Source organism: Pygocentrus nattereri, chromosome 21, assembly GCF_015220715.1.
Source record: "Pygocentrus nattereri isolate fPygNat1 chromosome 21, fPygNat1.pri, whole genome shotgun sequence".
Taxonomy (NCBI): Eukaryota; Metazoa; Chordata; class Actinopteri; order Characiformes; family Serrasalmidae; genus Pygocentrus; species Pygocentrus nattereri.
The window spans coordinates 7,232,044-7,252,720 of NC_051231.1; the positions used below are offsets into that span (position 1 = coordinate 7,232,044).

The window sequence follows — 20,677 nt, forward strand, 5'->3', positions numbered from 1 at the left end:
AGTTACAGCCTCATACGATACCCACCTTTTGAATGTAGCTTATGAAATATGAAAGTTATGAAGAATATGACAAAGTGTGTTTTGGAGCCACAGGTGGTCTTAAGGTTGTTAAGAGTCCCATTTTGTCTGTATCTTTTAAATTCCAATTCTGGAAACTCCTGTTTTTCCATTTAGTTTCCTGTTCCTTAAGCAGATGCATTTCCTTTATATAATCTCTTCAGAAAATTGCTTTATCTCTGTAGTTATTCTAGCATTGTCAGTGTCATACACAAGGAGTTTTACTGTGGCTTAATGTCAGCCTTACCGCTTCACTCTCACTTATGCTGAGTAATCACTGATTCTCTCCCACACAAGTTAACGGTCTTGGTTTGCTAACTCTTTGATGAGTGTGATCCCTAAAACCTCGACATGGTTTCATTTTGAGTATGGTGCAGCTTTTTCTTTCAGTGAGAAGGTGGCAGGTCTTCTGTAGACCTGCTTATCTCCTGCAGACCTTTCATGCACCAGTAAAGTTTCCCGTCCTATGTAGGTGAACCGAAAAGACGTGAACCCGTACCCTTTTCGTGGTCTAACACCACAATCTTCACACCCAAAAAGACATTGATAATGGCATGACCTTATTATAGGTCTCTGCAAGCCTAGCGTTCATACATCTAAACTGGTCACAATATGAATGTGTTGTTGTTGGATGCGAGCGCTGGATCATGGATTTCCTGCCATTATGGCAAAGTGCTGTTTATGTCAAGACCATACCTGTGAATGTATACTATAGGGGGGGTTGTGCTTAGGTCATTGGCACCAGACCGACTCTCCATGCTTCACGTGTGCCATTGTTTTACTCCTCAGGCTGACCTCTGTGTAGCCGTTGGGCCAGAGCGGTAGCAGGATGCAGAAATTCAGCGCTGGGAAATGCTGGTTGTCATGGAGAATAAACAGTTATGGAGCAACAATAGCACTCTAGACCACTGTGCTGTATAGCAAAGGGAAACAGCGGATGGTATCAATTTTAACAAACTGCTCTATTAACTGTAATCTGTACGGCAACTGGTTTTGCTTCTGCAATAGTGAAGTAGGCCATAAAGATGATCCATCATTAAATTTACAGTCAAATGTTACCACAAATACAGACACATTATGGTTTTGATAAGCCCAGTGTTTTGGAATGTTCCATTATGCCCAGTCAATGTACATTTATGCACTCTTAAAACAGACGTTTTAACCCCTGAGCATTGAGAGTTACGAACTTTTCTTTTACATTTCAAGTGTAATTACCTAATTAAATATGTAATTTGCTAATGTAATAATACAACATGTTGTATTGGATTGTATCACTGTGTATCATATCGTATTGCTGTAACAAGACTACCATGTTATCTTGTGGCTAGTGTTTTAACGGGAGGCTTTCATATTGGCTTGTGAATATTGTATTAGATTGGTACAATACAGAGCACAATTATTGTAAAATATTAGACTTTTCTATTGTTAAATGCTTCAATAAACTGAAAATGGATTAACATATTATATTCGTAACCACCCTGAATGACTTTATAACTACACTCTTATACATAAAGCTTCCTAAATGTTACTAGGCTTTGCCCTCGGTCCATTGTGATAATGTATTAATGGCCCATTTAACTTGTTTAAATCTGCCTCCAGTGGAGCTCACACTGGCCACAGTAAGATGTATCAGCATACAGAATCTCAGCTTTCTGTGTGCTTCTGTGTTTTCCAACAGTGAACAAAAGATTGCAGTTTTTTTCTGAGTGACCGTACAAATTTTTTAGGGTGCAATTCACATCAGTAAGAGCTTATTATTATTATTATTATCATCATCATCATCATCATCATCATCATCATCATCATCTTAAACCTCTTGATCTAGCTGGGGTTACAGTAGCAGTAAGGAGAGCATAGGATCCCAGATGACTCTGTCCCACCAAGACTTCCTCCCTCAGTGTGGGGGACCCTGAGCTGCTTCCAAGTTAATCTGTCCAGCAGGTCCTAGGACGACTTTGCTGTCTTGTCCCAGTAGGCCTGGTAAACAGGTGGCATCCTGATCAGATGCACAAACCACCTCAACTGGGTCCTCTCAATGTGAACGAGTGGTGGCTCTATTTTGAGCTTCTCCTGGATGACCGAGCTCCTCACCCTATCGAGTGTAGCCTTTCATCCTACAAAGAAAGCCCATTTCTGTCTTTTGCATCCAAAATCGTATTCTTTCGGTCATTACCCTCAGCTCAGTAGGGCTCCCGAGAGGCGCAACCATCTAAGCGTTGGCCCTATCATCAGGAGATCGCAAGTTCGATCCCTGGTGATGCTACAGCCATCCGTAGCCGGGAGTCCAAGAGAGCACAATTGTCCTCGCTCTCTCTGGGTGGGTAGGATGGCCTCTTCTTCTCCTCCCATCACTCAACGCGATGCTAGTCAGCGCAGGTGTCTGTTAGCTGATGTAACAGATCGGGCGGTTGGCGCTTTCCTCCCAGCGCGTTCGCTGTCCCGTGACGTTGCATGAGCAGCAGTTCGAAAAGACGCGGTGGCTGGTTTCACAGGTCTCAGAGGTAGACTGTGTTAGCCATCACCCTCCTAGCGTTGATAGCATCGTGTGATTGGGGGAGTCCTAACTAGCGGGCGGAATTTGGATACGACTAAATTGGGGAGAAAATCGGGGGGAAAAAAAAGGAAAAAAAAAATTTAATTACCCTCAGCTCATGACCACAGGTGAGGGTTGGGATGTAGACCAACTGGTGAACAGCCTTATGGCTCAGCTCCCTCTTCACCACTAGAGTCCAGTACAGCGACCGAATTACTGCTGCTGCCTCCCCCAGCCTGTGGCCGATTTCCCGTTCCCCCTCCCTATCACTCGTGAACGAGACCCTGAAATACTTAAACTTCTCTACCTGGGGCAGATCCCTTCCTCTATGTAGAGTGGGCATGCCAGTCTTTTCTGGGCTTATTATTGTTTTATTTAATCAGATTATTGCTACAAAAAACAACTGATGTGTGTCTTTTATATTTCTATTCATGCATTTACTTGTTTACACATGTACTTCATGAGGCCAAATAAATAAATGTTGTTTTTTTTCATTTTTGGCTGACTTTTCAAAGACTGTTGCAACTCTGTTACAATCCGTAAATAAATTTGCAAAATAGATTTTCTTTTGTAGCAGAAATGTGTAGGTATGCTTGTATAAAATATTATGAATCCCTTAAAAGGCCAGGGCCTACCAGTGGGCCCAATGTTTTATTACACATTTCTATAATCTAAGAATGGCTCAGCAAATTTGCTTTGATGTAACTGCAGTTACTGAATAATAAGCCTTAGTGTGTCATAAGCCTGAGGTTTAAAGGGGTTCTTAGTTTTCTTTTTTCTTCTTCTTTCTTCTTCTGTGGCTAGAACCACAAAACTGTTAAAGATCATAGAGACTATATATAATGGTATAGTAGTATATTATAATACTATAATAGTGCGCTTGTGCTTTTGGGACCATGTATGATTTTTGTACAGGGGTTTGTTCAAACACGATTCGTTCCCATGGGACGGAGTGGTGACATCTGTTACAAATGATGCCTCAAATCTCACACGCTACCCCAGTGGCATAGCAACATCTTAGCAACTACCTAGGATACCACAGGGATTGCCTAGCAACACTTTAGCAACCACCAAGGATTCCTTGCGACGGCCTAGCAGTACCTTAGAAATCAGCTGGGATAACATAGAAATGGCCTAGCAACGCCTTAGCAACCACCTGGGATAACATAGCAATGGCCTACCAGTACCTTAGAAATCAGTTAAGATACCATAGCAGTGGCCTTGCAACATGCTAGCAGACACCTGGAATACTAGAGCAAAGGCCTACCAACACTTAAGCAACCAACAGTGATTCCAAAGTCAGGCCATATTCATGATTGTTAATCTTGCTGCCGCTCCTTATTTTACTGTATCAAAAAATATATCGAATGTACTTTATCATAGTGAATTGAATAATGCATTTCAACCATTAAACCCTTTATTTAATTACATAGTACGTTACATAATGAATTACCTTCGATTGTTTTGATGTCCAAAAAATGACAATGACAAAAAATAAAAAGAAAGTTGTTACCGTTTCTGCAAGACTGTACGCACATTGATCAACTTTTCATCTAATCCAAATCATAATGGATTATTTCCTTAATGCTGTATGGATTGAACATAGAGAATCTGCACTTCTCACAGAATTTCTTGCTGTATTTTACTAAATTGCACCATGCTTGTTATTGCTGGTGAAATCTGTGACTTAAAACAATGCAAAGTGTATTTGTGTAACTCCTAAGCCTGACAATATCTTCTGATGGTATCGAACACATAACTGTGTTCTCATTTACTGTGGTCAAATGTGCTAAAGCGGTGATGACACAGAAAGTGTGTTATTAGTTAACACATCATTTTTGAGCATATAGCCTGAAGCTTTTGCAGTTTTATGAGCTCCCAGGGAGTGCTTATTCTACTGCTGCAAGTTGGAATGAACTCAAGCCCAATGTGTGTTTTAGTTAGCTGCGATAAGCGCCTTCTTAAGTAGGCTCGGAAATGGAGACATGCTTGTCTGTTTTGGAATGTGTTTTTTTGCCCCAGTTTAAATGTGTCAGTGTTTGCTGAGGTCCATTTACACAACTGTCAGCTTGCTCCTGTTACATAACACGCTGAGTAGCTATTGCAACTTCAGACATGCTGGCTGTGGGCTGTGCCGTCTTATCATAAATGTTACAGAAAAAGTCCTTTTGTCTGTGGTGGAGTAAAATTTAAATCAGAAGTATTTATTTTGTTCATAAAAACAAGATACAGTGTGTCAGGGTTCAGGAGTCGACATGGAACTATGCTGTGGGGTGGTAGTTTGAGCATGATAGCCTACTTTTAGGTACTTATCTTAAATGAACTGTGAACTGGATCAATTACACACAGAGAAAACACTTGTGCACATTTTAATACACAGTTACTGTATATAGATTCATCTGATTTCAAAGTGATTTATTTCACTTGTAAATCAGTACAGAACAATGCAGAAAAGTGTAAATGGTTTAAGTGAGCATAAAGTGCCTAATATGAACCTCCTCCAGCTGTACGGACAACATCAACGCCATAGTTGAATTCATCCCATACTCGACTGAGCATGTCAGGTGTCACTGCACTCACTGCTCTTTCAGTGCAATTTCGGAGATCATCTAGTGTTGTGGAACCAATGATGAACGCTCCAAACTGTTGGAGGTTCACTGCTGATGAAAATCACCTTGCAAAGTTACAACGGATTCACTCTTATTGAAGTGAAGAACGCAAATGACTTTGACTCCCTCTTTCATTTGGTATGTGATTGGTTCCTAAGCGCCTCAGGGTTGTAAAATATACTTCTTTGTATTTATCATAAAGATACAGTGTTTTTTCAGGCACAATCACATGTGTTGACAAGATAAATGATTTTAAATAATGTGCATAAGTCTTTTGCGCAGTACGTTTACACTGATTGGCCACTACATTAAGTATACCTTTTACCTACACTCATTGTCCATTTTATCAGCTTTACCTATCATATAGGTGCACTTTGTAGTTCTACAATTACAGACTGTAGTCCATCTGTTTCTCTCCATACTGTTTTGGCCCTCATTAACCCTGCTCTTCAGGACTGTGTCTGACCCACTCTTACTGGCACTACCACCAAATCAGTGTCACTGCAGTGCTGAGAATGACGTACCACCCAAATTGGGGCCCTGACCGATGAGGAACAGGGTGAAAGGGGGCTAACAAAGTATACAGAGAAACAGATGGACTACAGTCTGTAATTGTTGAACTATAAAGTGTACCTGTATTTTAAATAGACCTGATAAAATGGACAAAAAGTGTAGGTATTTGGATATAAGAAGGTGTATTCAATGAATTCCAATAGAAATTGAATGGTACAAAATGGCTAAAAAGCTTTCCTGTTTCATGTAAAATTGACCTTTAGAAAGGACTGTGGTGACTTGTTTGCTCATTTGTATACCTCACTCCAGTTATGGTGTTTAATTGTCCATCTTTCTGTAAGTAGCCACTTTGGGATGTAACTGTGTGATGTTTAACCTAGCTAGCAGCTTTGGCTAGTAATTGTTTATCTTCTTGTTCACTTGAAAAGTGAAATCAGTACCTCTTGTTGTTGGGTGGGCAGTTCTGTGCCACCTCTTCTTTGCTTGCGCGACAGTAATAAAATGAATATAATGAATGTGCATAAATGCAACTGATCACAGCAGAGAGATGTGGGAAGCGTCCTTATTCTCAAGGTTATTTTTGTTTTTGAATTAAATGTACGTTTTTGTAAAAGTTCCCCTCAAATGAACAGAAAATATGTTTTATGAACACACATATTGCTATATGCGTACAATTTACTGATAAAAGCCAAAAATCTTAGATGCGCTCTGTATTTTTAAAAAGAAATAGAGTTTATCACTGAAGAGACGCCATCTGTTTATAATTTATAGTCCAGATTTTTGGAAAAATGGATCAGCTTCTCAGTTCAGCTTCTTTTATTATAAGGATTTAAAATGACATCACCATCAATTTGACTGGAAAGAAGACAGTTGCAGCCTCATACAACACCCACCTTTTCAATGTAGCTTATAAAATATGAAAGTTATGAAGAATATGACATTATGAGTGCGTTTTGGAGCCACTGGTGGTCTCAAGGAGTTGAAGAGGTTACAAAGTAAAGAAACTGCATAGGTGACAGTTGCTGGTCTTTAGGGCTCTTATGTGGGGCTTCTCAGCTTAGATGCAGTTTTGTGCTAGTGTACTATATGAACTGTGTTTACCTAGAATACATCATTCTTTTTTCACTTTTATTATGCTTGTCTATTTAGGGGGAATATGTCAATTTCATTACTGCATGCTAATGTTTCTCATATGTGGTTTTGTCTTCACAGAAGAAGAGGAAGCAAAGAAAGAGAGATGTGGACTCTCTCAGTCTCTGCAGCCTGGACATCAACGTAAGTGTGAGGAAGCTTTTGAAACTATTGTGAAACCAGTGCATAAAGTACATCCCACTTAGTCCAAGAAGTTTCTGATGGATTTGAACGCTGAGCTGTGGGCAAGACACATTTCTTTTTATTCTTTTGTGACATTTCATTTTGATGGCCCTCTTTTGGCTTGAGGCTCAGGTCACTGTTAGGTTAGTGAATGTTAGGTTAGGTCAGAGGTCGGCAGCACAAATGTTAAGAAGAGACATCCTTTCAGCATAAATCAATCCACCCTGGTAGCCACAGCATTTTATGTCCATCTGTTGAAATAACGTTTTACCGTCTTGGTTGTAAATATATCTCAGTAAGTAGTGCTAATGTAATAGTATAGGCTAAAAAAATAAACAAAATGCAGACTCACTTTCCACTTTTTTACGCTGTACTTCAGGTACTTTTCTCGCATCTCCGGCAGGAAACTTTTCCTCAAAAGTGGAACAGTTTCTTGTAAAATGTTTCTCAACACTGGACTTTTTTTACGAGGCTGAAATCAGCTTCTCATCTGCCACCTTCTTTTTCAAATTTTCTCATTTAACTGCTGTACCATTTAAGGTGGAACGGAAACATTTGATCAAGAAGCTGGTGAATGAGAAGTGACTTCAGCCTCATGACTTTTTAGTGTTTGTATCTTATTGCATTTTAAAGGTATCAGGAAACCAGTTTGATTGCTAATAAATACAAACCAGTCCATTCATTTCCAAATTATTAATGTTTGTCTTAAATCTTTCTCTTTGACTTTTCGCTACTAGCAAGGTGACAGTGTTGTCTGTGTTTCTAGGGTGATCAGCATAGTCTGCGCACTGATCTTCAGGGTTAAAGGGTGAATTAGCAGTGTTAAAACGATCAGCAGAGCTTTATTTTACTGCAAAGGAGGAATATTTTATTTTTACCTAAAAGTCTAATTCTGCTAATTCAGCCACAACAGGGCAGTAAAAGAGTTGCATGTGGCTCCAGAGCTGCATGTTGCCAACCCCTGGATTAGATACTAATTGTATATAGAAAATCAACAAAACATGGAATTTCTTTGGGGGTGCTGAAACCTTTATGTGTGACCGTGGATTTAGAACGGAGTAATCATAGACTCGTTCACTTGCGCCACACATTTTCATCCCTTTAGTTACGTAGGAAAGCTGGCATCATTAGAGGGGCATTATCTCTTGTTCCGATTTTCTTCAATCAGTTCCTCTACTAAATACATACATCTCCTTAACCTTTATGTCCATCTTCTTGTGCTGCTTTTATAGTCTGAGGGGGAATAATAAAGCAGGAAACCTGAGGATGTCTGGAGGGAAAACACAGAGCATGATTGCTCTGTTTGCTAGCTTTATTCTCCATATCCTGCAGAAAATGGCTCCCAGTGCATTGGTTCTTAGGTGACACATGTTGAGTTGTAATTTTCCCAAAGGTCAGGCAATTTGCAAGCCTATTTCTCCTCGTGTCTATTTTTCCAGTGCCGTTTACTAAATGGCACATAATCTCAAAGTATTAATAGAAGAAAGACATTTGGGGCTTTTAAGCATAAGAGAAATGTTGAATATTACTTTGCTCCTCTTCATTCAAAGTGACTGGCTGTGTATTGCTCTTGAGCCTACAGTGTGTCCTCAAAACCACCACCAGCGTGTTTTTCTCCAGCAGCTAGCTGCCTTTTGATTACATATTTGCATTAACCTTGTAAGAGCACTGAATTTTCCTAATGCTTCTGTAGTAAAGAGTTATTTAAACTCTAGAGGTGCAAATTACTTTCATCTTAAAGTTCAAGCTCAATCAAGAGGTTTTTGTTCCAGATGACGTGCTGTAGATGTATTCCTTGGCTGCACTGAGGTGCATCCAGTGCTCTTATCTCAGTTACATCTCTAGGCCAGTGGAATACTTTGATATACAAAAGAGAGAGACTTGACATGAAACACACCTGTAAGGTCTCAAGGCATTTATTTTCTTTATAATATTATAATAAAACAGTATTCATCACCCATTAAAAGGTAGTTACAGTAGTGTGCGAAAGTTTTAGGCATCTAAGCAAATTTTTAAAGAATTTACCTCAGGAGTGAGTTTATCACAATATACATTAGAATAAAGTCATATTCATAATTCAAATAAACAAAAACAATAAAATGTAACAAGAATTTCTTGGGTCCATATTTTTCCTTGACACCTTCACAGCCGCCACAGAGACTTGTTAATATCATCAATTACATAATGAGCTCAATTTACTGAGCACTGATTGGTCAAACCAGGAGCTGCTTTTTAACTACATATAATACTGGACTTCCTCAAGGAAGTTTGAAAATGGTCAAACAAACACTAACATCCATAAAATCACTATTTATTATTTATATTAGTCCTTAATTAGCTGAAGGAAAAGTTGTAGATTTGGGTTAAATGTGAAACCTGCAGGACAGTAGATCTCAAGGAGGGTTGGTATATATATATATATATATATGTGTACATACCACCCCTCCTTATATACCACCCCTCCTTGAGATCTACTGTCCTGCAGGTTTCACATTTAACCCAAATCTACAACTTTTCCTTCAGCTAATTAAGGACTAATCAAGCAATAATTATATGGATCAAGTGGTCTAGATTAGGGTTGGAACTAAATCTGCAAGAAGGTAGATCTACATGAGCAAGGTTGGGAAATTGGTTTATATGATTGGAAATAAGGATACGGTCGTGATTATGATACATTGTAATAGGGGAAATAAGGGTCACTTGGTTTACAGCAAAAGCTCACCTATCTATGTTTGTCATACGCTTTCTCGGACTAAATCTTATGCTGTGGTTCATGTACCACTACCATCTGACAAGGATCTCCATTCTCATCATGGCGTGTTTCTCATAGTCATGTTTTATGTCTGCATTATGTCACTGATCTACCAGGGGCTTTGAAGCTGTGCTGCAAGCAGAAAAGCAAAGCATAAATTCCACAATGGCTGGTCCAGCCTGATGGAGACGACCAACAATTGGAAGTAATTACAGACTTTTATGATTTACATGCTCTGTCATTGTCAGCAGGGACATATGGGCAGATGTTTTTTTACGTGTGCAGACATTCAGAGAGGACTTTTTTTTTTCTTTTCTAGCCAGCACAGACAACAATGGGCCTGATGTGATGTACAAATGGGTTTGATAATGAAAAATCATAGGCCTCGAACTTGCGGCTGGCTTTAAGAGCACATCGAGCATGTCCAAACATAAACGCCTTTGGAATCTGCTTGAAGGCAATTTTTCTTTCCTCAGTCTGGTTCTTTTCTTAAAGGAATACTCCATCATTTTTCAGCTCTATGTATGCCACATTTGTAGTATTTGATTGATTAGTATGGACAATAATTTTCCTGTGTTTAGAAAATAACAGTAAATCCAGTGACCCAAATGTGGGGGTGTAATGATACATGATGTCATTTTAGATTCTGAAGTCCGGATTCGTTTTGGATTGATTTTTTTGATATTTTATGTGTTAAAAATGTCTTGAATACACTGCTGTAATGTTCATTTTCAGATTTGTATTGAATTGAATATTGTATTTGAATACAATATTACTTTTTTTAACCTTAATGAAAGCATACTTATTGTAGAAGCCAAAGGGAAGATGTTGCAGCATCTGCCTGTTGTCTTCTATTATAAGTGACCTTTATGTCAATAGCGTTTCTGTTCTCTTTCTAAGTTATTATCTGTGGTAATCAATTGTATGAAACAGAAGCAGCAGACAGTAAGCTGAAAATCATTGGAGTATTCCTTGAAGCCATAAAGCGTGGAAGCTAGTACCCAAAAGAAGGCTATTTTCAGTGGCCTGGCCTTTTGAAGAGGGTGTGAACTGGGTGGATTGTGCCAAATGGGAGTGGGTTTGGCTGTTCTATGGATTTGTGACGAGTTCAGGGAAACACGATGTGACTGACCATTGTTTTTATGTTGACCGATGTTTCAAGCACTCCTCCTTTACCGGTATGGGTGACTCAGGGTGTAAATTTAGTAGTGAAAACTCTTAACGACAGCGTCATTATTTGTCATGGGCTCTTCATCACTGAGCTTTCTCCTTTCCTTCTCTTTTAAAATAATTGTCCATTGTTTCCAGACATAATAGGGATAGTCAGCGTTAAAGTGGTTGTTTGGCAAAAAATCTTATTTACACATTTTCCTCCTTAACCCAGTGGTAGTCAATCAGCCAAGACATGTTCGGTGTCTGGAGTTTGCTTTCCTTGTTCTGCAGTGGAGCTACAAAGCTAATATAGCTAACAAGTAAGGAAAGATTACACCAGTTAGTATTAGTAATTAAACCATTGCATACTTGCCTCAAACTGTCTGTTTGTTAAGGGGTCATCTATGCTCATTGAAATTTCTGTGAATCAGGCTTGTGTTTTCAGGACCCTTTGTTCTTCATGGCCATGTTCCCAGTGCCCTGTCTTTCCAGGGTCCTAAATTCCCATAGGAGACTAGAATCAATGCCTACATTTACAAAAAATGCACATATTGATATAATATGTTGAGTAAACAGTATCTGAAATTGTGTTTTGGAAATAGATTCTCTGATTTAAACAGTCTAGTTGTACATGTTGTACATGTTAGTGAACAAGAATGAGGATGTATTGAGTGATTAGTGTTTTTACTGAACTTGAACTTAAATAATGTGAAATTCACGTTAACCAAACATCAATATTGTTAACATAACAAAACATTATAAAGTTGGCATTTGTGCTAACAGTGGAATCTTTGAGCACATCCTTATTGACAGTATATACTTCCATTTCAGTTCTGATATTAACCTGCCTTTGTGAACCTGCCCTCAAAATTTCCCCAATCCTCAGTGATGTCTTAAGGGTTGTTCTATTATAAGGTTGGCGTAGACTCTATTATAATATTATAGTTATATTGTTCTATTATAAGGTTGGCTAATGAGCTCACTAAGGCTAGCTCAGCCACGGAGAAGTGCATTCCTATTGAAAAGTGCTCCTCATTGTCTTCTGTTTGGCCTTTGGTGACCCCAGTTCCACAATCATAACTTTAAGAACCTAGTCATAGGTTTGTGACAGTTGGATTATTAAACAAAGAACAGGGAATGTAAAGCCCTGTAAACACAGGTACGGTGTGATACTCCTGCTTGAAGGCAGGAGGTCTTTAAATATTTTATTTATTCTGTATACATCAGTCTAACCTGTTAGTGTAAATGTGTAATAGAATCATTTCGGTTGCTTCTAGCATAATATTCAAGATTTTTCTTGTTGGAATGATCCAATTTTACTGTCATATTCTTTACATTAAACTTTGCATAAAACACACACAGAAAACGCCATCTGGTTCTGGTAAGAAGCACCAGGATTACATTTATTCCAGTGTGATCTCAGTCCTTTCTGTAGTATTAAAGGTACCTGTGCGTCAGACCTGATTTCTTTAACTGTACTTCAGGCAGAGGTGAGGTGCAGGCTGGGGCTTGAAGGTAACCACAGGGGTGAAGGAGAGAAGCCACGTGCCTCCTTGGCATGTGTTCAGTTAGTTTAGTGACTGGCCATAGTTCACAATGGCCAGGCTGATATCGACAGGGCCAGAAGCCAGTGGAAAAGAGGCCAACTCTATTGTTTCTCATGCAGCCACTTGTGGGACCCTCTGATGAGGGAAAACAAGATATTGATTTCTATCGACGCCCTTTTACAAACACAGAGCAACAGCTGGAGCTCCCATTGGAGCAATCATCATGGCAGATGTTGTTATGTTTCAGTTGCACACTGCAGGGAGACTGGACTGATGCATTTAAAGCATTCTGAATTCATGCTTATATATACAGAAATAAAATATTTTGTTGTTCAGTTTAAAGGAAATAATCATGAATTGCTCTTAGAGGTAGACTGACATTAGATTCTCCCCATGTAATCCACTGATTAATGAGAGAATAGCTTTAATGTTGTTGATGGTTTTTAATCTGCACAATCTGTTTAATCAACCTCTTTAATGTTTATTCTAAAACAATAACAGCTAATTTTATATATTTACCCAGACCAAGACCGTTTTAGGGGGCTTTTTTCTTGGTGGCTCATACTGTGTTGATGAAATGCTTCTGGCTCTGCGTCCCTCTGTTACTGAGCAATAATCACAGCGTAACTGTCAATCAGTCAATCATCTATGCTAGCTAGCTAACATTTCGACATGTACAGTCGTATGTAAAAGTTTGAACACCCTCACTTATATTGCATGTTTTGCTTAAAATAAGTGAAAGTAACAACATCCTCTACAGTGAATAAACTTAAACTTAGCTTTTTGCTATTTTTTATACACAGTTTCCAGTTATTAGCTGAGTTTGCCATACTGGGAAAAAATAGAACATAGAAAATGTGCCTTAACTTTTGCACAGTCCAATCTCCAGTACATTAAATTCAGCAAATAAACAGTATATTGCATATTAAAATGTGCATTAGTCTGTTCTCTGTAGAGGTTGTGTTCACTTATTTTCACTCAAAAGCAACAAAATGTAATTTGAGCTGGTCGCCCAAATTTCTGCATGGTCAGATGTCTGTATGGTCAGAAAGCTCTAACACTAATGCATTTAGTTACTATTAACTAACAAGTGCACTGCTAATAAAAACAAGCACAAATAAAAAACAAAAGCTGCTCATTTTGATCTGTTAGTTGGCGATGCATTGTCTGATATATTCAGTTTGCCTTTGTCTCCTATAACTGTCAGCATGTATTAGAGATTTCTGTGTGTTGCTGCATTTTCTGTTACTATATAAAACAAGAACCATGCTGCCTTTATTGTTGGATGAATTGCGATATTTTAAGTGCACACACATTCACATTACAGTTCATGTGGCTATGTAAACGTGTATTAATTTATGATTAGATTTGAAGGAACTTAGCATTAGAAGCTCAACAACTGTTTTCCTCCTGTGGGTTTAAACCGTATTCACCCAATTGGAGAACAAGGAACTCGACCGTTGAGCTAAACAGTCTAACCGTTTATAAGATAAACATGTGCAGAGCTCAAACTCCTCTATCCTAAACTACTAACCTGTAAAACAGCTTAAAACATAATAACTGTTCTCACTCTCATTGTTGAGTAAAATGCATAGACCGTATGATAAAATGTATAAAGCAGTGATGGCAACTGTCACAACAAATCTGCACTATCATTAAGGAGTTAAATATATATTTATTAGTTTTTGAAGGCCTATATTAAAAATGATGCATTTATTTATGTAGCTTGATTGGGCATGTCCAGCGCTGTCCCTTGTTACCAGGACTGTATTTAAATCTCACTCTCACAGACTTTCTAGGCGTAGTCTTGCACCTGCCCATTTGGGTTTTTTTTTTGGTTTTTTTTTTTTTTTTTGTCGCCACTCTCTCTTGTCTTGCAATTAGCATTAGCTTAGCCATTAGCATTAGCACCATCTTTTGCATTATTATTAGCAGTGGCATTTGTTTTTCCATTGACATTGGTATTAGCATTAAGATAATGGTATAAGCATCGTCTCCTAGGCCTTGAGGTGTTTTCTGGTTTCGCGTTACGGTTAGGTGCAAAAATTTCAGTTAGATCAATAATTTAAATAATAATTTGTAATAATTAATAATCTGTTGCTTCTCGTATCATCATCGTGATTTTATGTCCATATTGTGCAGCCCTGCTCTGCATTAATGGCCAACCTGGTTTCATCTTAGCAATACCTACTTTCATATTCTTACAGATTTAATAGAGATTTAAATCAGGTGGAACACAACATAGAGACAGTAGTTGTGCAGACAGAGGTCCCTGGAGGTCGATACACAACAGATGTTGTGCTCCACCACCAGTCATCTTCCCCTCTGCCTGTCTGACCTGCCAAAAAGCCAGAGTTCAAAGGTTCTCAGACAGGCCTCCACCTGCACCAGAAAGCCTTTATCTATCAATCTGTCGTCTCCCACACTTGAGTCGGTCACAAAGCAAAATAATGGTCTTCTCTTCACTGGCTTTGTTGATTCCTTTTACATAAAACGTTCTCAGGTGAATTTCCGCCACATCTGGTGGTCTCGAGTGCGCTGAGGACGAGGGGGAAAAAGACCAAAGCGTGCAGGCAGCAGAGTGCAGGAAGCGGGAGCTATGTAATTCGGATATCTGCAGATCTGATCGCAATCAGGCATCTACTGTTTTCCCAGGTGATAAAGCTTACTGCTGCTTGGATTGGACCCGAGCTATTTGCTCTGGTATCAAACTTGGATTTAGGCCATTTGTCTTAGTGAGGGCCTTGCTTAAACTGCAGATTTTTTTTTAATCAAATTACATTTATGTCCAGATGGCCCAAACATGGGTACTGTGTATTTGGTTTGTTGCCTGTAATAAATCCTTAAAATCCGGCTTGGGAAATCTGAATATCTCCATCACAACAACTGTTCAGCCCATTTTCATATGAATGTTTTTGAGATTTGCAAAAGCTAATGCGTTCACATATATCTGTGCTTCATATTTAGCCTGTATAAGTTTAGCTCTTACCATTCACACTGAACATATAAGGAGTTGTTTTAGCCTGAACTGCGTTTTGAATGAGGCACAATATAAAGTGGCCAGTCAGAACAGACGTCATTTGCATATATCAGCCTTTAACGCACAGTAACAAAAACAGCCTGTTTCATTCTTAGGGATAAAGAGAAGTTAGAAAAGGGTCATTGGTCATTTAAAAATGAATTATCATTATTTTTGGCACATGAAACAACACAAACAGCAAGTGGACCTTAGGGGAAAAATTTAAATACAAGAAAAATGTAGGGTTTGTGCATTTTTGTAAAAAAAAAAAAATTACAATGAAAAATGTGGCAGTTGCATATTTTTCTGCTTTGTCATGCTCTAGCTGTTTAGCATGGCTTAAAGCATGGCTAAGAACCTGGCAGGAGGACAGGAAGAGATTTTGCTGTCCGCTTGTGAGAAAACTACCATCCTTACTTCAGATTAGCTCTACAGGGTTTAATTGTTGGAGACTTTGGATTTTTTTCCAGGCCCCGGCATTATCGTACATTCTTTCAGTGCAGCTCAGTCAAATTTAACTGTTGTCCCACTTGGTCAGATTATTGGCTACTCTAAATGACTGTAATTGGAGGACGGGCCCTGAGGGATAGTGATTTAACGGAAATAATGCATCAGAATGGCGTGTATGTAAACTTGGAAAGCCAACCCGCCAAAATTAGCCAGGTGAGATGGAAGCTCACCTAAAATAGGACTTTGTTTATCCCTGGAGATGCACATTTAAAACTATTTATAATGTGCAGTGGTATGCTAGCCACCAGATCAGTCCTGAGAGAGGCCTTAATAAAACATTTAGTCAGAAGATAAAATATTGTTCACTGGAGACAGAAAGCAGAGACCAGCCACAGTTTATAGGAACTATTGTCTCAATGAATGCTGGAAGCTATCCTGCATTTCTAAAGGTACAGTATGTAATAGACGGGGCCCTTTATTGCGGTAAGTGGTATAAGCAGCTGCGTACGGCCCCCCAGCTGTGAAGAGGCACTGATTATGTGCTTTCCGCCGGGCGCGGAGCCTCAAAGTGGGGCCTCCAAATATTTAAACACTTGTTTATTCATTTATTTATTATTTTTATTAATTTATTTACAGTGCTGTGCAAAATTCTGTTAATTTCTTTAATTTCAAGTCAAAACTGCCAATATAACACTTATAATATTATAATATAACAATTTTTGGAATAAAACTTTGTATCTCTAAAAAAACATGGTTCCTCCAAAAAACTTTTCAATGTAAACCAGTGGAGCCAGTTTCCAAAGTCATTTTGGTCCATTTCATTTGGGCTATGTATTATGAAATTTACACACAATGTAAAGAGAAACATGCATTTTCAAACTGTCAAAAACTGGAAATATAAAAATAGAAAAATGGAGATACAAGGTTTTGTCCTGACAGCAGTGATGAGTTATTTGTTTTTCAGCAGAGATTTCAGAGGAGATAAGACATAAGATCATCTCTGTGTATAAAGAAGTGGGAAATTAAAGGAAAAGAACATTTTCAGAAGCAGAACATGCAAGCAACTACGAAGACTGAACTTTGGGGATTTGGAAAAATATCCCTGCAGATTTCTTAGAAACCTTAAGACACTAAATCCTGAAAAGAATAAAAGCTGTAAAAAGGCAAAGAGTGGACACACTAAACACTGACAAAAACTGATATTGACTTGCATCCCTCCAACCCTGCCTCATCCATGAACTCAGTTTCCCAGAACTCTCTTGGTGACACATGTCACCCACATGTACCTATCTAGTGTTGCACCTCTGTCTGTTACAGTTTAAGTTGTTTGGTGTCTGAATCTTGTAAGGTGTTGCTTCTTCCTACAAGAGATACAGAGCATTATTTTGTGTAGGTTGTGGCCCTACCTGTGTACCGAACTATGTTCTTGTATTTTTGGACTCTGCCTTTTTGCCTTTTTCCACTTTGGGCTGTTTGCCTGGATTTGTCTGTTGTATTTAGTTGTCCTGGTTTTGACCTTTGTGGGTTTTCGACTATTGAACCCTAGCAAAGTCTCTTTTAACCACTCACGTCCGACCAGTTCTGTTTTGTTACAGCTATCATGTTTAGTTGTTGAAGCTTTTGTCTAATTTAAATTGTTAAATGTTTTCTGCTAATGAAGAGATTCATAAAAGGGACCAAATAAGGTGCTAATTAGTGGCAATATTTTAGCTAATACCAATGAAACAGCACCTCATAAATATATCAGCCAAATGATATATTGGTCAAGCTCGAATAAAGACTGTAATTTTGGCTGAGAAAACTATGTTTTGAAATGACAGCTAGGGTTACTTAAATGGAATAAGTTGCATGTTTCATCTGCATGCATTAGCTCTTGTGAATGACCCAGCAGTCTAATTTCCTCATTGATTTATTTATACGCAAATTGAATAGATCTGCATTTAATGAACTTGCAGCCCTTATGCTTTGTAGCCACCTTAGATCCTCCCACCATATGTGTGATTGATTTGTTGTATAAGCAAAGAGCTCCAGCAGTGCTCATGTGTCCCAGACTCTCTGTAATTTTCCACTCCCTGATTGAAGTGGTACTGACATATGGTCTGTCCATTCTTTCATAGATGTTCTACATGTTTGTCTTGTAGCAAGTTCTTTTTGTTTATAAAGTGATTCTTTTTTTGCTCATTTGAAGTGCTATCCATTAGTAACAATTCCAGCAATGGCGTTCACTTCCGTAGGACATGAGGGACAATTTCATGTTATAAAGACTTTTTTTCAGGTTGTCTTTTGGAATACCTTATTACTAAAACTTTTTCTCTGGCTATTCTTTGGAATTACATTTTATTAAAGCCTTTTCTCAGTTTGTTCTTTGGAATTCCATGTTATAAAAACCTTTTTTCTTGTTGTTGTTTGGAATTCCACATGATAAAAGCCTTTTTTTTAGGTTGTTTGGAATTCCATGTTATAAAACCTTTTCAGAAGGTTGTCTGGTGGGAAAACAGCCTCACATTCTACTTATTCTTAATTTTCCGGAGATGATATCCTGGATTACATAAAAACCGTCTGGAACAAACACCGAGCATTGTTGTGAACAGTACCTAGCATTGTTCAGGATATTAAAAACAACCCGAATCGACCTGTAGAACAACACCGGTTTCCCTTCCTGGCATGATTTAGAAAAGTGAAGTGTGAGAGACTGCACTCTTGCTAGTGATTGCTCTATTTCGGGACAGGTGGGTCAGGGGTCTTTGTCTGAAAATGGAGTAGCACAGCGCTGGACTGTCCTGCCTTGGAGAAAGCCTGAAATTAGTTGGCATTATGTAAATATCCATGGCATGAGCCTTCCTTTCAGAGCCAGTAACCATCAGATAACCACAAACAGGGAATCACTCTGCCTAAAGCATCAGCAGATGGTCAGTGTTTCATGGAAGGGTTAGTAGATATTGCTTCATAAATACTATCAGATTGGTTGCTAGCCCTGTAAGACATTCAATATGATAGTATAGGAGAACATTGCCATACAGCAGGCTTGTGTTTCCTGTTTACATGCTAAACGGGCGGTCCACATCTCAAAAATGCCAATTCCATTTTGTGGAGGCCCACCTGCGCTGCGTAGTTTTGTTTTCCCTATACGCAGTGTGTCCTTCGGGGACCTTCAGGCAGACCACAGTGTTACTTTCTACTTACAACGCACATGAACCAAGACATTAAATGAATACCCCAGTGTTTATCAACCTAATCTCTATGAGCAGCATCGGTAGCATACATCCAGTTCCCATGGACAGTAATTTTACCTGGCTTATCTTATAAGTTTGTTTTGATTCAACATTTTCTCTTCTTTTCTAAGTTTGGCAAACAAAGATTGTCATTATTGTTGCAATGTGTGACACATGACATGTGTTCTCAAGTGAGTGCTCCCAGCATTGCTTTTAATATACAACAGTAGCTTCGTGTGAATACAACCCGAGTTTTCCAAACTGCTACTGACAAAAAAAAGTAATGAAATGCATAATGTTGTAATTGAAAAAAAGACATATAAATTCCCATTATGAGTTTAAACCAGTACAAGTTCCATCCATCCATCCATCCATTTACTAAGCCGCTTCTCCGTCAGGGTCGCGGGGGGGGGTGTGCTGGAGCCTATCCCAGCAGTCTTCAGGCAGAAGTCAGGATACACCCTGGACAGGTCGCCAGTCCATCGCAGGGCAGACAGACAGACACAGACAGTCACTCACACCTAGGGGCAATTTAGCATGTCCAATTGGTCTGACTGCATGTCTTTGGACTGTGGGAGGAAACCGGAGAACCCGGAGGAAACCCACGCAGACACAGGGAGAACATGCAAACTCCACACAGAGAGGACCCTGATCACCTGACCGATAAGCTCTTTTGACAAGAAATGGAAACGCTGAGTAAAACAAATTCTGCTATTGCCTTACAGACAATTATTAATCTCTTAAATACTGCCATTTTTATCACTTCAACTCACCATGGAAAATGGTATGTCACTTTATCTTTGTCATAGTTGCCAAGATTAAAATTTGAGGATCTGTCCAGAATTGTTGCACAACACCAAACACAAAGCAAAGTAGGTGTCCAAGCTGAACAAATAATATACACTCCTCATGGAAGAATTCCTTCACAGCTATTGAAGTATGGTAGCATCAGCAAATGTTTACTGAGGGAGGAATAAAGCAGTGAACAGGTGAAAATAACCATACTGTGCACTTTCCACAACCACCTGCTCCTGTGAACAAACATCTACTCCACTGAAAGCGTCCGTGAACAGCACCAACCTTGAAGTGGAACTGCCTTAAGTGTAACATTATTCAGCAGCACAGACGTTTATTCCCTCTGCAAGTTTTTTACTTCGTCCCTTCTGTTTGCAAAAACCCATTTTCATCTGCTCATTGTCCGCCGAGAATCCAATAAAACTGAAGTGAGTTTTGCTCCAAACGTGAGTACTTGGGGAAGCTGTACAAGCTCTACTTGGCCACTGTTGTTATTGTTATGCTTTTAGCAGAAGCACCATTACTCTGCAATGAGTACTTCCAACAGAAAAAGCAGAAATGTGAAAATGGGCTTTTGTGATTCGGTGATTGAATAATTTCCACATTGTGTGATTTGGTGGTTGAAAACCGCACGCCCCCATCTGTTCCGCATACATCTATACTTGAATAAACATGTGGCCTCCTTTAGAGATCAACATGCCTGACTTAAAATTTGGTTAGGATG

The 20,677-nt window shown here is 38.9% G+C and overlaps 1 protein-coding gene across 5 annotated transcripts in view; it reads left to right on the forward strand.

Annotated features, from left to right (window-relative positions):
- Positions 1-20,677, forward strand: part of arhgef3 (Rho guanine nucleotide exchange factor (GEF) 3) — a 129,099-nt gene that overhangs the window by 59,707 nt on the left and 48,715 nt on the right. For 3 of the 5 annotated variants that reach the window (XM_017704867.2, XM_037532465.1, XM_017704869.2), the window contains one exon: positions 6,925-6,987. In XM_017704867.2, coding sequence (XP_017560356.1) covers positions 6,925-6,987 — 63 coding nt within the window. The remainder of the gene's footprint in view (positions 1-6,924; positions 6,988-20,677) is intronic. The other 2 variants (XM_037532464.1, XM_037532468.1) reach the window with 1 other exon arrangement.